The following is a 19,750-nucleotide window of genomic DNA, read 5'->3' on the forward strand; positions in this document are numbered from 1 at the left end:
CAGATGTTAGGGTTTGAGCGCAGGACAACCATACCTGTCAAGGAAAACTCTGAGAGAACAAGTCCATGCAAAAGCAAGAGGTTTATTCAAGAATGTTTGGGCTCACAGCATGACCGCAAACAGTCAGTGGCTGAGAGCCCCGGGCCTTTTCAAAGGGGGCTTTTTATAGGGCATCTTCCCGCGCATTTCAGAAAGCCCATGCACAAGTCATCCAATACATTTGAACTATTACATTAGAAGCTGCGCACAGGCAGCCAATCATTTTGCAACAAGCCATCAGCACCGGCCACTCTCTTCTGTACAGGTCACCAGGCCATCCCAACGGGCAGCTAAGTAGGCCTTTTCTGGCCTTATGGCCATATTAGGTGGATTCCAAAAACAGGGAAATACCTTATTAGGCCCTCTCTGGGCCTGTGGCCTTATTAGGCGGATTCTGAGGGCAAGGAAATACTTCATTAGGCCTTTTCCGGCCTTGTGGTCTTTTGTGGCGAATTCCAGGGGCAACAAGAAGAAGATGGGGGTACTTGGTGCTGTCATCCGGGTGCAGCTTCAGGGCAGGATATGGGCTGGGACTTGCTTTGCTAGGGCCCAATTGCCATGCGGCTATCTTTCATCTGCACTGAGGGGCGGGGCCAAGCCAGTGGTAAGGATACTTTTAAGCTCCATTTTCAATCGTTATCCCTGTGGTTCCTGAGCCTGCCAGGGTTTGGTGGGGGACGTGGAGCTTTGGTGAGTGCAGTGGGGGCTGTACTGGAGCTCAGGGATCGAGGGTGTGAGTGCGTGGTTCTGGGTGACCCCTGAAGCTCCGCCGTGGGCCGGCGGCAGGTGGGCATGGGGCCGAGCGCGGGGACTGCAGAGCGTCGGGGTTGGGCATACCTACCCTCCCAGCAGGGGACTGCGCTGGGCCCTGTCCTGGATGATTTGGCCCTGGCCTCACAGCTGTAGAACCTGCAGATTCACTTAGAGGACCAAAGAGATAGCACAGCAGTTAGAATGTTTGCTTTGCATCTGGCCACCTAAGATCAATCTCCAAGCTCGACCAGGACGGGTGCCTGAGCGCAGAGTCAAGTTCCTCGTCCATATCGCCGGTGGTGCCTCCAAAACTATAAAAGGACTGTTCATTTTTGAGGGGCAGGGGGGCAGCTCCCTAATAGCAAATGACACTGTAGCCCTCGGTCACTATTCATTAGTAGCCTTGATTTCCAGACCACCCCTTGGGTGGGGTTCTAGGGGTGGTTGCGGTTTGCAACTGAAAATTTACTTTGGGGCTATTTTTGGTTGTATTTTGGGCACGTATGTGTGCTTACTTCAGGAGCAGCACTCTGGAATTCTTTTTTTTTTTTTAATGTTCTTTCTGGGTCATGTGAGATGCCGAATATCGATCTGGGTCAGCATGGGAAGCGACCCTCCCAGCTTACTATCTCTGACTCCACATTGTTATTTTTTTCTAATGTAGAATTTCTGTATCCTAAAATCAACTTGAAAATTGCACCCTGACTCTTCCTCTCTCCCTGATCAGGCAAAACTTGGCTATTACACTGAGTTACTGAGAGTTGTGTTCAAATAATGTCTGGACATGCGCTGCGTGCCTTTGGTGGCTATGATTGGTCTACCCACCCTGGCCGGTGAAGGGTGACAGAGGATCGAAGAAGGGGCCAGGCTGTTGGTGATCTGCTGGATATTAACCCAAGTCTTTTAGGCTTCATCTCTGAATTGCCCCTTTTCCTCCTCCCAGAAAAACTTATCATGTCCTTGCTAACATCCCTAATTTCGTTAAAGTTTATCTTTAACATGTCCTTTGTATTTTTCCTCGCGTTGTCTCAGTTTCCCAGGTCAGTCTTGATTACTTATAAACCATAACTTTCTGGTAATTCTCAACTTTGTATTTGTACTGCTTTGTAGTTGAAGTGGCTGTGTATTTGTACCTGCTTTCCTGTTTCCCCTATAGCTTTTTTATGTTTTTAATCTACAGCACTGTTCTTTGGTTAAACACAGAAAGACCATCAATGCTTATACTCCTAATATTTGGGACTTGATGGACTCAAGTATATCTACTCCTGGGCATAATTGCTTGGTCATAGTTACTTGACTCGGGCTTCAGTTGCTGTAGTTCCTACCACACCAAAAGGGAGGTTCTGCCATGGGACTTGGATGGACCTGGGGCAAGTGGAAAAACTACCCCGGCTTCGAAATGGAACATTCTAGAATGCACGTATGCAGGGTCTTGATGCAAACTGTGACAGTGTTAGAGACAGGACCCCCATGGGGAAGGACAAGCTGAACTGGCCTGAAGACTTAATCTGGGATTTACAGTAAAAGCCTTGCTTGCTCTCAGAGCCCATAGAAGTAAGTGTTAAAAGCCTTATTTGCTCTGGGGGCTGGAGAGGAAGCACAGCGGGTAGGGTGTTTGCCTTGCACGCGGCCAACCTGGGTTCAATTCCCAGCAACCCATATGGTCCCCTGAGAAACGCCAGGAGTAACTCTTGAGTGCAGAGCCAGGAGTAACCCCTTGTATCACCGGTTGTAACCCAAAAAAAGCAAAAAAATGTTAAAAAAAAAAAGCCTCGTTTGCTGTCAAAGCCCAGAGAACTAAGTGTTGGGATCTTTGTCTCTTACTGTGTTTATCCAAACAACTACAAGTGTTGATAACTTATGCAATTAGAGGAAAAGATAAAAGCAAAGTAGATGTCCCTGGGGGACAGAGTGTCTCCTTGGGTAGATCTCCCCATGAGAATTTCCTCTGCCATATGTTTATCTGCGTAAATGATCAGTCATTCCTATGTTATGGTGCTTATCTGTCCCTTTTCAATGCCAGGGTAGCTCACAGCTCTCCTGGGTCCATCCAGTCTCTTGCTTTTGAGGTGCTAAGAACAAAGGGCAGCTGAGGCTTAAGTCTCATAAGCATGACAATGCCCAGGAGTATATAGTATCTGCAGTCAATTAACTCTGAAGTTACAAAAGCATAGTATTGCCTTCCTTTGTCTATACAAAGCTGAGGGCTGGGGGCATGGCCATCCCAATCCTCCCAGCACAATCTTCCCTACCTGGGACTGCACTGATCCTTCTCCAGGATCAAAAAAAGATATTTGTCTAAAGTAAACTGCAGAGGATATAAAGGAAATAGAAAGTCAACATTTCACTTCCAAATACAAAATCCAGAGATCTCTGAAGAATCTGACTTTACAATTCACAGGTTGTGGTTATGGGAAATGGGTGATTGACGTATAGTGGAAGCAGAGCACAGGGAAGTTAAAGATGAATACTATGGAAATGGAAGAGATTGGGATGGGTGTTACTCAGTAAGCCTAAGCTCCTTGTAGCAGAGGAGAAATGATGACCCAATGTTAAACCTAAATTGTTTAGAACTAGAATCCAACCAGGGTAAAGGGTTTTGTTTTTTTTAAGCAAGAAAGTTTTGGTTTTCGAGGAGTAAGGACATTTGCTCAGGAATCCCACTGGTTGTGCTAGGAGCACAGTTACTTAAGGCCGGAGCCATAGTACAGTGGGTAAGGACTTAACCATCCAAGCAATCGACCCAGGTTCTATCCCCTGCATCCCATATGGTCTGTACCAGAGTGATTCCTGCGTGTAGAGCTAGGAGTAAGCCCTGAATCTGCCGGTTGTGGCCCCGAAACAAAAATCACACAAAATCACATATATACACATATATGCACAAACAATGGTGAAAGAACAATAGGGATTCAGGAGAAACTGTGAGTTTCTGTAGCAGGGATAGATGAAAAATAGGGGATTATTTTTTCTTTTTTGGATCACACCTGGCGATGCACAGGGATTCCTCCTGGCTTTGCACTCGGGAATTACTCCTGGCAATGCTCAGGGGACCATATGGGATGCTGGGAATCGAACCCGGGTTGGCCGCGTGCAAGGCAAACGCCCTACCCGCTGTGCTGTCTCTCTAGCCCCAAGAATAGGGGATTTTTAAGGACCAGAAATTTGACTCTAAATGTTTCACTCTAGAATTTCTCTTTGTATATCATTTCCCCCCCCCCTTCGGTAGAATTTGCCTTTTTTTCTTGTTATATTTTTCACCACACCCTACAGTGCTCAGTGTTTACTCTTGTCTCTGAGCTCAGGGATCATTTGACAAGATTCAGGGTAACATTGTGTGTCTAGATATCATTGGTTCAATGTTTGGTGACAACTGCAGGATCAGGGGACTTCTCCTTATCCCCAGGCCCCCAGTGTGTGACCGACCAGTTCAGCATTTGCCTCTCCACTCCTTCATTTGAGTCCATCCCCCTTGCAGCACAGATTCACCTGGGTGGCAAAAAGGTTCCCATTGCCTAGACTCTGGCTCTTCAAGGAACCTTATGGAAATGGAAGTGATATCTTAAGTGTGTCATGGTTCATTTTCCATCCCTGACACAGACACTGGGGCTTTTGCTCACTTGGCAAAGGACAAGTAAATTTGCACCCCATCCTGGAAGGGGGGCTGTGAAGGCATATTTTGTGGCAGGATTCGAGCAGCCTCCTGTGAGCACCCCACACCTTCCCATTTCCACACTGTGAGTGGAGGGTCTGAGCCAGATTGGGGGGCATTTTTGTGCTGGTTTTTCACTTGTTCCCTGACATCCAGGTGGATTCTGAGGTGCGGTGGAGGCTGTAGGGCAATGCAGAGCTTTGGCGGTGCAGTGGGGGCTGTATCAGGTTGCAGAGGTCGCAGTTGTGAGTGCGTGATCCTGGGGGGCCTCTTGGCCACGATCGTCTCCAGCTCCGGGATGGGGCAACAGTGGGTGAATGTGGGACTCAGCCAGGGGCTTGGCCGTCCCAACCCTCCCAGCAGTCCCATGTTTGAACCATCGGCCCTAAGCTCGCTTCTGTAGAATCTCCAGATTTGAGGGGCAGAGCTTCAGCCCCTCCACCTAATGGCAGGAGACCTGTTGCTTGTCATCTTCATTTTCTGCCGTGAGAGCCCGGGTCATGCGGGGGTTGGGGGAAGGGGACTTGCAGGTGGCTGAGTTTTGCCAATGAAATTGTATTTGGGGGGCTATTTTTGTTTCTTTAGACTTTGGGGGGGAGAGAGGGCACACACGCGGAGATGCTCATGGCTTACTCGAGTCTCTAAGCTCAGATATTTTCCCTGGCACTACTGGGGGCCATATGGGATGCAGAGGATTGATCGGTTTATCTAGTCAAGCACCCAATTCACATTATTGCCTTCTAACCACAATACTGGTGTTTCTTTCTCCGGATCATGAATTTCAGCTCCTTCATATCAAGCTGCAAAGCACCCCTGACTCTTCATCTCTCTCTGAGCAGACAACACCTGGAGCCTCCTGCTGATACTCAGAACAACAGTGACAGTAGAAGATGGTGACACGGCTTCTAATAAACCGTCCCCAGGTAGGAGTAGAGGGATAGAATGACATGAGTACCAGGAGTGCCCAGGCTTCCTGGGCCTTCTGTTTTGAGTTTCTTTTGGACGGATTCCAAGATGAGACTTCCGATCGGATCGTCCCATTCTGCTGTTTGAAGCTGCTTTTGTGTATGTTTGTTTTGTTTTATTTGGCTTTGGGGCCAAACCAGTGGTGCATGAGGAGTACTCAAAGCTCAGTGCTCAATGCTCATTCCTGACAGGTCTAGGTGACCAATGGGATGCTGGAGGTCCAAAGGTTTCATCTTGGGTTTTCTGTTTTATTAGGGATGGCAGAGCAACGATTCTCACAATCATTCCTTGTGCTGCACTCTGGCATTGCCCCTGGCAGTGCTTGTGGGACCATATGGGATGTTGGGGATCACCAGTCCCACATGCTGTCCCCGGAACAGCTGTCCTGTTACGCCAACCTGCTGCTTTGGCTTCTTTTGCATTGTTTTTGTCATCAACTGTCCTTTTGACTCTGTGCTCTGGATTCACAAGTGACGGGCCTCAGAGCACCCTGGGGTGTGTTGGCCCCGTTTGCGCCCTGACAACTACAGTGACTTGGGCCCCCAGACTTGCTTTTCTCCTGTTTTGTCCTTCCTACTTTTGAGAGACTACCTGCTCGGTCATATAGTCTTACGTCCACATATTCTTGTGTGTTGATTTCTGGTCATGCGCCGATCCCAAGGAGAAAGAGACAAGGATCTCTGAGGCCAGTAGAGATGCTGGGGTAAAGAAACTTCTACATTCTTTGAGCGGGATTTGGGGCGGTCCTGAGCAGTGAGTTCCTACAGGCACACATGGCATGCACTGCTCTGAGTAATTGTCTATATGGACTTCATGTTCTCAATCCTAGTGGCCATGTGCTTTGGGGGTGCAGCGGTGAGCATGCAGTGGTTTTTGCTACACCCAGGGATAGTGTTTTGGATCGTACAAGTCTGTGTTCAGGTGATCCTCTCTACAGTGCTCACTAGACCAGTGGTGCTCGAATTGGCCCTGGGGTTACCAGGAAAGGCAGATACATCCAAGAACCTTCTGTATAACGTCCTCCCACTTTAACAGATCCAGCTGCCTTATGTGATTTCTGGGGCCCGTCAGCCATGCGTGTGCATGGAGGCTGGTTCATTCGGAGGGGAGAGGCCCAGCGACAATATAGGACCCTGGGTCCTGGCATCAGAGTAGTGGGAATGAGGCTAAGATATACTCTGACTCCCACCCTCTCCGTGTGCTGACTCAGGATGTCGTGACCTTCAATGACGTGGCTGTGAACTTCACCCTGGAGGAATGGTCATGCCTGAAGGCCTCTCAGCGGAAGCTGTACAGGGACGTGATGCTGGAGACCTACCAGCATCTGCAGGCTGTCGGTGAGAGCAGTGTGGAGCCAACCATGTCTGAACAGACCTGCGAGGGCTTCCTGGGTGGCAGCTGTGTGTCCAACAGTAGCTCTGTGACGGGCTGGGATATTGGACAGCCATGCAGTAGCTCTTCCCTCCCTCGTGTTTTTTTTTGGGTTCACCTGTGGATACTCAGGGCTTACTGTCAGCTTTGTCCTCAGGAATTACTCGTGTGGGGTAGCCGGAACCTATGGAGTGATTCAGATCAATCCATTTCGACTGTGTCCATGGGAAGATCCCTATCCCATTTATCGCTCAGGTCCTTTTAAATAGATCCATCCATTGGTGAATCAATTTACTTTGTATACTACATGAACTTTTGTATGTTTAATTGGTTTTGCTGTTGCCTTTGTTTGGGGGCACAGTCCACAGTTCTCCTGGCTCTGTGCTAAGGGATGACTGCTAAGACTGCTCAGGGGCCATGAGGTACCGTGGACTGAAACCTCTTGGTAATTTAAAATGTTGGTGCCTCACCCCCAGTACTTTTGCACCAGTCACACAACTGTTTTTGCATTTAATTTTTTCCTTAGGGATTAGGAATTATTCCTGCCTGTGTATTCAGGATCCATACCTGGCCTTGCTCCAAGACCATATGGGCTGCCAGGGATCAAACCCACATGTGTGTGTATCGGTTCTGTCCTATGTGCTGTACTATCTCTCTCCCACCACAGGGGATTTGATATCTCGTCTCTCAACTCATTAGACGCTGCCCTATTTCAGTGCTTTGATTTACTTCTAATGGTTCTTGTGAGACTTCAGCAGGACTTAGGGTTTGCTCCTGGATTATGCACTCAGGGATCTCTCCTGACTGGCATGAGGGACCCTATGAGATATTGGGTATCATACCTGGTCCGTGAGAAACTCCTGCTCTACTCTCTTTCTGGATACAGTTTTTAGCTTTAAAAAATAAGGGTCTCTTGCCACCCTTAGCCATTTCCAGATTTATTATGCACTTAGTTTTACTGAATTCCTTGATTAGTTCATGAGGGGCTCAGGAAACTCCATGTGCTGCTGGGCCTAGAAAGACAATACAGGGAGGAAAGTGATTTTCTTGCAAGCGGCGCACTTGGTTAAATCCCCGGCAACCCATGTCATTCCCGAACACCAGCAGCAGTGATTTTTGAATACAGAGTCAGGAGTCACCCCTGAGCATTGCCAGGTGAGACCCCAAACAAAACAAAAACCAACAACATATTGTGCTGAGCAACCCCCTGTCCGCCATACACAAGGCCAGGTCTAGAGTATTTGTGATATTTTCTTGGGTCTTAACTCTTGAATAACTAGAAATATGTGGCATTTTGGAAATGGACATTCTGTTCATGTCTTTCATATATTTGCCAAGTTATATCAGGAAAACATGGGGATTTACCTTTCACCTTTTCCCTGTCACTTATCCATGCCTCTGTCTCTGTCGGGGTAGGGCACTCTGGGATGAAGCCTGCGGTGATCTCCTGGCTGGAAGGAGGAGCCCTGAGGTCGGGGAGGAGAGGCATGTGTGCAGGTGAGTGTCTGAGGACCCTTCCTGGCTCAGGCCCTGTGCAGTGTATGGGTGTCCTGAGCATGTATGAAACACGCCTCTGAGATCGGGGCCTTGGTCTCCTGAATCCTTGGTTCTGTCCCGCATACACACTCCTCTTCATTCCCCTGGAATGTCAGTCACAGAATGATCCTGTAATTTGCTTCCATGGCTTTCGAATAAGTAAGACCATAACAGAGCTAGTTTGGATCTGAACGATAGTACAGCAGGGAATGCCTTGCAGTGCCTGAAGGTGATCTGTTCAATAATGTGTTCAATAACCTGGTTCTCCGAACATTACCAGGTCTGCTCAAAAACAAAAACAATACCTAGTGAAGAATTGCCAAGATCCTCACAGTTTTCCACTATCCGAATCTTTTCTTTAGTGTGGGACTCTTTGGAATTTGAGAACCACAGAGATGTACTCTTAACTACATGACATCATTTTGCTATATTTTTTGACAAGTGCTTGAATTGCATGTTTTGTTCAGTTTCAGAACTGAAACTGCGGCTTCAGGATTTGGCATTACAGCACTTTGATTTGGGAATGGGGTCCGCAAGTACGAGTGAGTTGGTAAGATTCGCTAATTCAGAATAAATATTATTATGCCAGCAGGAGTGGACCAAGTATGTGATTGTTAAGGTGGAAGGCTGGGAATTGCAGGGAGGACTTCCAAAGCCTGATGCTTGGCGTAGAGGACCCTTAGCTTCACTAGGTGCTGAAATCAACCATGTTTAAAAATACTGTGAGTTTTGATTTGCTTGACAGTGGTTGTTGTTTAGAAAGCTAATTTCTGCGCCCTAGAGATGGTGCAGTGAGAAATATAATTGCTTTGCACATGGACAGATGTTCCTTACCCAGCACACCTTATAGACAGCATAGACCGACAAAACTGATCCTGGACACTGCATGGTGTGCCCCTCCACTCACCCAACCCCCAATAAATAGAAACTACAAAACAAAGGAAAAAAACTTCATTGATCCTGAAAGCCATCACTTGTGGTGAGAGCTTTGCAATGGCCACGTGGTCTGTCTCAGCTGTGGGACGATGCAGCGTTGTCTTCACCCCTGCATCACAGGTTCCACACTGAGCTTTAACCAAACCCACATGTGGATGTATTTCATTTTCTCTTGAAATGGATGCATCCGTTTTCTATAGAAGGAATTGTTTCCAGTTGTATTCCTTCATTAATTTAAAGGGGAGGAAGTCACAGAATTTACTGACTCTATATCCATCAATTTTGTGCGTCCAACTTACAGTAACATGAAGTTATTCAATAGTAAGACAATTCATATGTCAGTAATAGCATTTGTGCGGTGCATCAAAACCACATCTGAAGGGCTCAGATTTTTGACAGGAAGACTCAGTGAATTAGTCAATAATTAGAATCCTCTGTTGTTCTACAGGAAAGCTGCCACCCGGAGTGGAATGTCTCTGATCCTGCACTGTATGATAATGTCTCGAGAGAGCAGTCCTGCCCTCAGCCCCATGAGGACCCCGAGACAGGCGGGATGTCTTCTGAGGGTGATCAGAATGGCGAGAGCTACCTCACTCTGAAGAAGCCCTCTCCTGGAAAAAGTTCCTTGGAGTGTGTTATTCTCAGTTCACAGACACAAAATTCCCCAGTGAGGCACTTGCTATGGAAAGGAGCACTGTTTATAGTGAGTCCCTCACAGCAACATACCGTCAACCACAGTTACCGTGAGCAGAACCTATCTACATATAAGGAATGTGGGGGAGCGTCCCCATGTTTTCAGCACTGTGGTGTTCCCTTAGAAAACCACAGTGGACAGAATCCCCAGAAAAGTCAGCCCGGAGAACAAAGAGTGAGTCAAGGGTTATTCCATCATGACCATATGAATATAAATTCAGGAGTGAAACCTTTTTCATGTGAAGCATGTAGGAAGGCCTTCGATGAATCATCACATCTTATTATGCATAGGAGAATTCATACAGGAGAAAAAACTCATGAATGTCAGACATGTGGGAAGGCCTTTATTCAGACCTCTAGTCTTAACAGACCTATGAAAACTCATAGTGGAGAGAAGCCTTATATATGTCAGGTGTGTGGCAAGGCCTTTACTCAGTTGTCAAGCCTCAATAAACATGCATTTATTCACACTGGAGAGAAACCGTATATATGTAAGGAATGTGGAAAGGCCTTTGATAGACCCTCAAGACTTACTATACATAGAAGAATTCACACTGGAGAGAAACCGTATATATGTAAGGAATGTGGAAAGGCCTTTGCTAGAGCCTCAAGACTTACTATACATAGGAGAATTCACACTGGAGAGAAACCGTATATATGTAAGGAATGTGGGAAGGCCTTTACTGAATCCTCAAGCCGTAGTATACATAGGAGAATTCACACTGGAGAGAAACCATATATATGTAAGGAATGTGGAAAGGCCTTTGCTGTAGCCTCACGACTTAGTTTACATAGGAAAATTCACACTGGGGTGAAACCGTATATATGTAAGGAATGTGGAAATACCTTTGCTGACGCCTCAAGACTTAGTGTACATAGTAGAATTCACACTGGAGTAAAACCGTATATATGTAAGGAATGTGGAAAGGCCTTTACTTTGGCCTCAAGACTTAGTGAACATCGGAAAATTCACACTGGAGAGAGACCCTATGTATGTAAGGAATGTGGAAAGGCCTTTACTTTGGCCTCAAGTCTTAGTGCACATAGGAGAATTCACACTGGAGAGAAACCGTATATATGTAAGGAATGTGGAAAGTCCTTTGCTGGAGCCTCAAACCTTAGGGTACATAGGAGAATTCACACTGGAGATAAACCATATATATGTAAGGAATGCGGAAAGGCCTTTACTTCATCCCCACGATTGACTGCACATAGGAGAATTCACACTGGAGAGAAACCGTATATATGTAAGGAATGTGGGAAGGCCTTTGCTGAAGCCTCAACACTTCGTGTACATAGGAGAATTCACACTGGAGAGAAACCATATATATGTAAGCAATGTGGAAAGGCCTTTATTGGAGCCTCAAGACTTAGTTCACATATGAAAATTCATCTCAGAGTGAAACCTCATCAGTGTCAGACATGTGGGAAGTCATTCACACGGTTCTATTCTCTTACTCTACACATGAGAATTCATAATGGAGAGAAACCTTAGATATGTGTGGAGTGCGGGAAGGCCTTTACTTCATCCTCACAATTGACTGTACATAGGAGAATTCACAGTGGAGAGAAACCGTATATTTGTATGGAATGTGGGAAGTCCTTTGCTGAAGCCTGCTGATTTTCACCCGGGCTGCACCTATGCCAGTATTCTTGTGCTTGGATTTGCTTGTGTGTTAACTTGTAAATAATGGGTCGTGGTGATGAAAATAAGGAGGAAGGTGACTGAATAAACAGGTACAGAAACACCTTCCTGCTAAGAGCTGTCATGTCTCACTACTCTGTTATTGTTTGCTATGCTTCCGGCTTGGCCCAGAGGGGCTGGTTAGCGGGAATTATGGCAGAAATCAACCAAGATGCAGCATTGAATACTTTGAAAATGGAAAAACAGGTAAACCTTCATTCTTCAGTCTTCCCTGGGTTAGGATTTGGAATGCTTCAGCACCCTGCAAATCCCGGTTTGGGAAACAGAGCGTCAGGTCATGCCTACTTGTATCGTGCATTCACGTTTGTTTCTTACTTGTTCTGGATATCCAGGCTTTAGTGGATGTGGAGCTTTTTAGGGATGCATTGGAGGCTGTTCTGTGGCTCAGGTGTCATGGGTGAGAGTGCGTTTTCCTGAGGGCCCCTGCAGCCACGATCACATCCAGGTCCAAGATGGCACTGGGACGGTGGGCACATGGACTTCAGGCCTTGGTGTGAGGAGCCTGCAGAGAGTGGGGGGTCTTTGCGATTTCATTCCTCCCTACTCGAGACTGCGAAAGACCCTGTTTGGAGCCTTTGGACTGGACATAACACTTATCGAAGCTCCAGATATGTTCACGGGAAGCCCCCACAAGAAAGGGACACTTTTGCCATCGGTCATTTTCATTGGCTTCAGTGCTGCTGGGTTTGGGACTTTGGCGTGTGTTTGGACAAGTGGGAGGTATTTTCCTCTGAAAATTTACTCTTTGGTTTATTTTATTTATTTATTTTTTTGCTTTTTGGGTCACACTCAGTGTTTCACATGGGTTTCTCCCGACTTATGCACTCAGGAATTACTCCTGGTAAAGCTCAGGGGACCATATTGTTGCTGAAATTTGAATTGGGTTGGTCACGTGCAAGTCAAATGTCCTACCCGCTCTGCTATCACTTCAGCCCCTCTTTGGATTAATTTTAATAGCTGCTTTTATTCAGGGTAGTTGGAAGGGATTCTTTGATGCTCAAGGTTTACTTCTGGTTGTGAATCTCAGGAATTATTCTGTGGTGCTACTGGGTTCCTATGGGATGGGGAGGTTTGTCCTGGATCAGCAAGGCAAGCATCCTAGTCGCTTCACAGTGAGTCCAACCCCACTATTGGTGTTTTTTCTCCATATATAGAATTTCTACTTCCCGGGAGTATGGTACCGCCAGCAGGTCAATCTGTGCCTGTAAGTTGAGTGCATCAGCAGCCTGATGGCACCGTCAGACTTCCAGATACTCCAAAATTGCTGCTGTACCTTTGGCCAGACTCCAAAAACTTTGAACAAAGTCTCCCAAGAAAGTAAACGGCCAAAAGTTAGGTATGTGCGAGACACACCAACAAACCATTTCCGGCTCAGCTATATAATTGGAGGCAAGGTCTCTCTGGTTCCTGATGAAACTGCTTAAAGGTTATGATCCCAAAGACTCAGAGACAAATCTTGGAACCTAGCTGCTTTTTGCAGAGATGCGCCCGGTTCCAGCAATGAGCTACCGGCGACAGACCACCACAAGGGGGGAAGGGTGTGTGTCTCTGCCTGATCCCACTTGGTGGCTCGGTGGCCACCATCTCCCAGAGGCCATTGGACAGACAGGTTTGGGCCTGCAGTGACAAGACATGCGGGGTCTCATGGGACTGGGGTGGACTCTGCCCTTTCCTCCCCATCTCAATGAGACCCCGAGTCGCTGCCCATGTACGGACTCTCTGGCTCTTGATCACTCGGCCATGATCCCAGAGTCTCAGAAACAAATCTCGGAACCCAGCAGCTTTCAGCAAAATGTGTCTGGTCCCCACAGTAGGTTACCAAAGCTGGGTATTTCAGGTGGCAATAGGTTTCATGCCTGGCGGTTCAGTGGCCGCCATCTCTAAGGGCTTCTGCACAGTTAGGTTTGGGACTGCAGTAAGGAGACATGCAGGGCCTAACAGGATGGTGGTGGATCCGGCCCTTTTTTCCCCACCCCAAATAAAACCCCGGGTTGTCTGGCACCTACGATTGACCTCTGTGGCTTGTGATCAAGGTACGTAGTGACCATGATCCCAGAGATTCAGAGACAAATCTCGAAACCCAGCGCCTTTTATCAGAAATGTCTCTGGACCCTGCAGTAGGTTACTGTCCCAGATCCACCCCAGGGGGAATTGGTGCTGTCCCTCCAACTGCTCCCCCTTGTCGGCTTGGTGGCCTCCATCCTTCAAAGGCCTTTGGAAAGTCTGGTTTGGGCCCACACTCACGAAGATACGTGGGGCCTCTCAGGATGGGGTGGAGCTGGTCAATTCCTCCCCACCCCAACAAGAGCCTAAGTCATTCCCATGAACCACCTCTCTGGCTCTTGATAAAGCAGTTTAATGGCCATAATCCCACAGACTCAGGAACAAATCTTGGAACCCAGCAGGTTTTGGCAGAAATCCCTCCAGATTTAGTTGTTAAAATTTCAGAATTCCAAAATCATATGTTATTTATAACCAGCAATCGAAAAAGGATTGTCTACTGTTGTGCTTTTGCCAGATCTGAGTGCTGGGGTAAAATCCCAAATAATAATGGTGGGTCTTGAGCCAAATTTTGAATGTAATCAAAGTAGAGAGAAGAATGTGGAAATTATCTGCCCCACAGGTAGGAGGAGGCTGTGAAATGGCGGTATACTTGGGTTTTTACTGGTGTAAAATGGGCACGGTGAAGGGACGGGTGTTTCATTGTATGACCGATACTTAAACCTGAAAGTTTTGCAATTGCTCTCCCATTTTTTCCCGTTTTCTCCCATTTATTTAGAAATGGCCAGAGCAATTGTAGAGCAAGTAGGATGCTTGCCTTGCATGTGGCCAACACAGGAGTCCTCCAGTCCACATCTTTGAGTTAATCATTGGATATTTAGTGTCCTCTTCTCATTCCTAGAACATATTATGTGGGGGTGTGGCATGGGGTAGGGGTGTCTTCTCCCTGGAGTTGTTCATTACGGAGAGATCCTGTGCTTTGCCCTCTTGACTTTGTTGTCATTCTTCCTCATCTCTCAGGTATGTCGAGTAGTCCATGTGTTTCAAGGCCCTTGTTTTCCCGGCTGTAAAACAAGCCTGAATTTTCACCTAAAGGGTTGGGTGCTCTTTCTGGACTCCGCTCAGTCAATGTGACACCTTGCATATATTGGCCTTTGGATCATTGCCTTGGTTTTTTGAATATGGGAAGAAATTTAGTTTTCTTTTGTTTTGGGTCCTGGGGATGCTCAGCAGTTATTACTGGTGGTTCTTGTAAGTTGCTTTTGGCAGTATTCAAGGATCAACCCCTGTCAATCTCATGCAAGGCAAATGCATACCTGCTGTACGCTTGTACGCACCAAAAAATGTTTTATTGTGTGTATGCTAAATTGTCGAGCGGGCCCAGTAACGCCTCCATTGGAGACTTTGTTGTTACTGTGTCTGGCATATCGAATACTCTCGGTAGCTTGCCGGGCTCTCCGAGAGGGGCGGAGGAATCGAACTCGGGTCGGCCATGTTGGCCGCTTGTAAGGCGAACGCCCTACCCGCTGTGCTATCGCTCATGGCCGACCCGAGTTCGATTCCTCCGCCCCTCTCGGAGAGCCCGGCAAGCTACCGAGAGTATTCGATATGCCAAACACAGTAACAACAAAGTCTCCAATGGAGACGTTACTGGGCCCGCTCGAGCAAATCGACGATCAACGGGAGGGCCTTTACCTTTACCTTTATGCTAAATTGTCACTGTGAGCCCATAGTGAAGTTAAGTCGGACCAGAACAGCAGTGCATCACGGTGGGTTCTCGCCTTACAGATGCCGCCTACCTTCGATGTCCAGCATCCCCTATGGTATCCCAAGCATCACTGGGTCTGATTAAAAACAAAATCCAAAAGGATTTTTTGGGGGATTGCTGAGCTCCTCCATCCCCACAACCACATCTATGGTCTCAGCTTCACGGGAAAAATATCAGAGCCTAATGCTGGGACTAGAGGGTCTTTAACCTCAGTGGGTCCTGAAATATGGAAATTTATTTTATTGTATTGTTTTTTAAAGTTTTCATTAAAGTGCCAGTATTTTCAAAGTTATTGATAGTTGTATTTAGGCGTACAATAATTGAACGCCAATCCCTGCATCAGCTTCCCTCCACCCGTGTTCCCATATTCCGTCCCCACCCCAGTCCCCACTCTACCCCTGCCTGTCATCTGGACAAGCACATGACTAGGTTTCAGTGGTTACAGCTTAGATCTCTAGTTTTAAGTTCTGTTGCATCTGTGTTTTGTGGAAATGGCTACACCCCTCACTCATGTCACTGGCATAAATTAATCCCTGATCCCTGTAAACTTCTGGCTCTCTTCCTCCCCAAATTTCTTTCCTTCTTTGTCCGGCTTCTCTCTAAACACTGGAATCAGGGATGATTTAAGCAGCCCCTTTACAGTACATTTCCACATCCCGTGTTCGGTATTCCACAGATGAGTGAACATCATCCTGTTTTTGTTTCATTTTCTGGCTAACTTCTCTCAAGATGGTATCTTCCAGTTTCAACCGTGTTGCTGCATAAAAGCAGTAATAATAAAACCTAAAAAATATATCACTTGATTCCCCTTTATTCATCGATTAATTAGAGTGGATGCCAGTAACTTATCCATGCCTGCCTGTTGTGTGGTAGTGTAGCCCAATGGCATCTGTTTGTTCTAGGAACATGCAGAGCCCCAAACCAATCATTCAGGGTCTTAACAAAGAAGTCTGAACATCTTGTAGGTGGGTGTCCACGCGATCTTTTTGACGTCCCGTGGAATCTAGTCAGTAATGGCTCTAGGCCAGTGGTTGTCTGTAAACCTCATTACGTGTCCAGCCCATCTGATTTTTGATGCCTAGGCAGATGAGACAGCGTCCCTGATTCTTGACCATTGACGGAGATCAGAACTCCAGATTATATCTCTCATTTGAGTGATGTGTGATATTCCAAGCATAGCTCTTACGATTCCTCTTTGAGAGACCTGAGTAGCGTTCTCATCTTGTTTTCGTAGGGCCCAGGTCTCTAAGGCATATGTTAATGGAGGAAGCACAGTGGAATCAAAGAGATGTGCTCGAAGCTGGAGGTTCTTTGTCCTCTTAGTTATTTCTTCAATGCTCTTGAAGGCATTCCAAGCCGCTCTCTTCTTCCTGCATATCTCAGGTACCAGGTCATTCATCATGTTTCTTTCTCGAACTAGGTATATATAACTGTTGCATTCAGAGATGGTGGTGCATTGAGAGCGAATGGAGTGTCAGGAACGAGGCTGTTTCTCATAACCATTGTCTTCATAAGATTCAGCTGTAGTCCGACTTTTCCACACTCATGGTCGAAGTAGGTCAGCATTTGTGCCGCTTGGCTGATGTTTGGTGTTATTAGAACGATGTCATCAGCAAAGCGGAGGTGGTGTAGTTGCCGACCATCTATCTTAACTCCCATTCCTTCCCATTCCCATCATCGCATGATGTTCTCGATGGAGGCTCTGAAGAGTTTTGGTGAAATGGTATCATCCTGCCCAACCCCTCTCTCGACATGGATAATTACTTCTTTGTGGAATGGTTAGATCCTGGTAGTGAATCCTCAATACAGCTCAGGGAGGATCCTGATGTATTGAGTTTGTACACCCTGATTGGCTAGGGCTTCTATGACCGCTTCCATCTCAACAGAAAAAAGGCCTTCTTTAAATCAATGAACGTTAGACAGAGCGGCATCTTGAACTCCTGAGAAACCTCAATGAGCTTACTAATCTTGTGGATATTTTAGATGGCACTGAATGCTTTTCGGAACCCGGCTTGTTCACATGGTTGTTCTTCATCTAGTGTTCTGCTAATCCTATTCAAGATGACTTGAGTGAACAGTTTGCAGATGACAATAGGCAGTTTGCGCGATAGTTGCCAATGTTGTGGATGTCTCCCTTCTTTTATAGTAGTACAGTCTTGCTGGTTTTCCATTGGGATGGAACCTTGCATTCAGACAGGTAGCGTGTGAAGAGCCGAGCCAGTGTATTGATGAGTACTGAATGTAAGTTCTTCAGGTGTTCAGGTCTGATCGTGTCTGGGCTAGGTGCTCTTTGTTTCTTTACCAAAGAGATGGCGTGTTGAATTTTGGAAGGGAGAACATTGGGAACAATATGTCAATCGTGCAGAATGTGGTATGTGGGAAAGTTGACGTGGCTATTAAAGAGAGCTGAGTAGAAGTCATGAATAATCTTCTCCATTGCCCTTCTTGAAGATGAGATAGATCCATCAGGATGTTGGAGGGTAGTCATCTTGATCTTGTAGTTGGCGATCACAGGCGGGCATTACGAAGGCTTTTCCCAGCTTCTGCAGCATCTACCAGCATTGCTGTTCTCCTGTCTTTGAGGTCATCCTTGATGGCTTCTCTAAATTGTTTTGCGAGCTTGGACGTTCGCTTGCTGTTTCCTGAGGCATGTGCCAAGCCACGTTGGCGAATAAGTTCAAGAGTGTTCGAAGAAAGGCGGTTTTTTCGTGGTTATCGCTCTCGGCCCTGAGAGTTCCAGCAGCAGGAATCCCTGAGCAATGCTGGTGTGAGCCTCTCCCCACCTAAGTATATAGAACAAGATAACAGAAAACTCATTGATCTTCGAGAGGAATCTGCTGCAGGTGAGATATTTTCAAAGGTCTGTCTCGGCTATGTGGGGATGCATCATTGCCTTCGCACGTGTATCCCACTAAGCTATCCCACTAAGCTCCACACTAAGCTAGTACCAAACCCAGTTTCGGGCCCCCCTTTTTTTTTACTCTAAACTGGTGCTTCAATTTTCTGCAGAGGGAGTTATTTCCACTTACTGTGTCTGTTCTTTGAGTTGGAAAAAATTACACAGCTATGTGACCTGCTGTCAGTCTATTTTCCTTGTCCATCTTGCTGAAACCGTAGGTCTTTGCCTGGAAAATCCATCCACGTGTCAGAATTGCAAGCGAGTTGGGTAAATGTTAGAAACCAACCTGCAAGTCTAGAATTTTTTTGACCAGAAGACTATCAGGCACAGCACAGTAATTGGAAGTCTTCTCTGCTGTTCTTCGGGTAGCAGCAGCCCAGGTGGAATTCTTCTGGTCATGCACACTGTGACAAAATCTCGAGTGAGCTGTTACGCCTTCAACCCCATGAGGATGCCAAGACAGGTGGGATGTCTTCTGTGGGTTACCAGTAGGAAGTGAGCGCCCACGCTGCAAACAAGCGCTCCCCTGGGACAAGCTACTCAGAGACTGTTCTGCTCAGTCCATGGACACAAACCACTCCAGGGGAGAAGCCCCTGGACTGTGGGAGAGTCACTGTTTATAGTGAGTCCAGTTATGTACCAGTTATGTACCCTACAAGATATGAAGACTGGATTTGGACCAAGGTTACCCAAGTGAAAGAAAGCTCTCACACTCTTTGGCTCTCCATACAGCCCCATGATCATGTCGGAAAGCTTCCTGAGTGCAGAACCAGGAGAACCTCTGCGCGTTGCTGAATTTGTTGCCCCCAAACCATGAACAAACCAAATAAAACCAAAACAGCCTCAGTCCCTTATTGAAGGATTATCTCACCCCAACGTGGGTGTTTCTGAGCTGTATCTTTCTGTATTATTGCTGCCTCTTCCTCGTAGAAGAGGGTTGGGTACCCTCAGAACGTAGGGTGATGAGGTGTGGGTTGCCCATAGCAGGAAATATTTCTAAATGGTTTCGTAACAGACATAACAAAGTGGCTTCAGATGTTTTTTATCTCAGAGTGTCACAGTCACTGTCCTCCCATTGTTCATTGATTTGCTCAAGGGGGCCCAGTAACATTGTGAGACTTGTTACCGTGTTTGGCATATCAAATACATCACGGGTAGCTTGCCAGACTTTGCCGTGTGGGCCTGAAACTCTTGTGAGCTTGCCGAGAGCGTGGAGGAATCGAACCCAGGTGGCCATGTCGGCCACATGCAAGGCAAACGCCCTACCCGCTGTGCTATCGCTCCAGCCTTGCAGCTTTGTCTTCCTCTGTCCACATCAGGTTCAATCCTCTGCACCCCTCTTGGTCTAGAGGCAAAGATGAGCAGCCCACTCAACTCTCGAGGTGATTCAGCCATGTATCCCACAAGATCTGAAGGCTGGAATCAAATGCTGGT

General features: G+C 46.8%; 1 protein-coding gene across 1 annotated transcript; it reads left to right on the forward strand.

The window, feature by feature from the left end:
• The first annotated feature begins 109 nt into the window (after nucleotides 1-109).
• LOC130022179 (zinc finger protein 420-like) lies at nucleotides 110-11,438 on the forward strand. Its single transcript, XM_056112943.1, has 3 exons — nucleotides 110-115; nucleotides 10,338-10,355; nucleotides 10,440-11,438. The coding sequence occupies exons 1-3, from the start codon at nucleotides 110-112 to the stop codon at nucleotides 11,436-11,438; spliced, it is 1,023 nt and encodes a 340-aa protein (XP_055968918.1).
• Nucleotides 11,439-19,750: the final 8,312 nt, after the last annotated feature.

The sequence above is a fragment of the Sorex fumeus genome, unplaced genomic scaffold (genome assembly GCF_029834395.1).
Source record: "Sorex fumeus unplaced genomic scaffold, SorFum_2.1 ptg000019l, whole genome shotgun sequence".
Lineage (NCBI taxonomy): Eukaryota > Metazoa > Chordata > Mammalia > Eulipotyphla > Soricidae > Sorex > Sorex fumeus.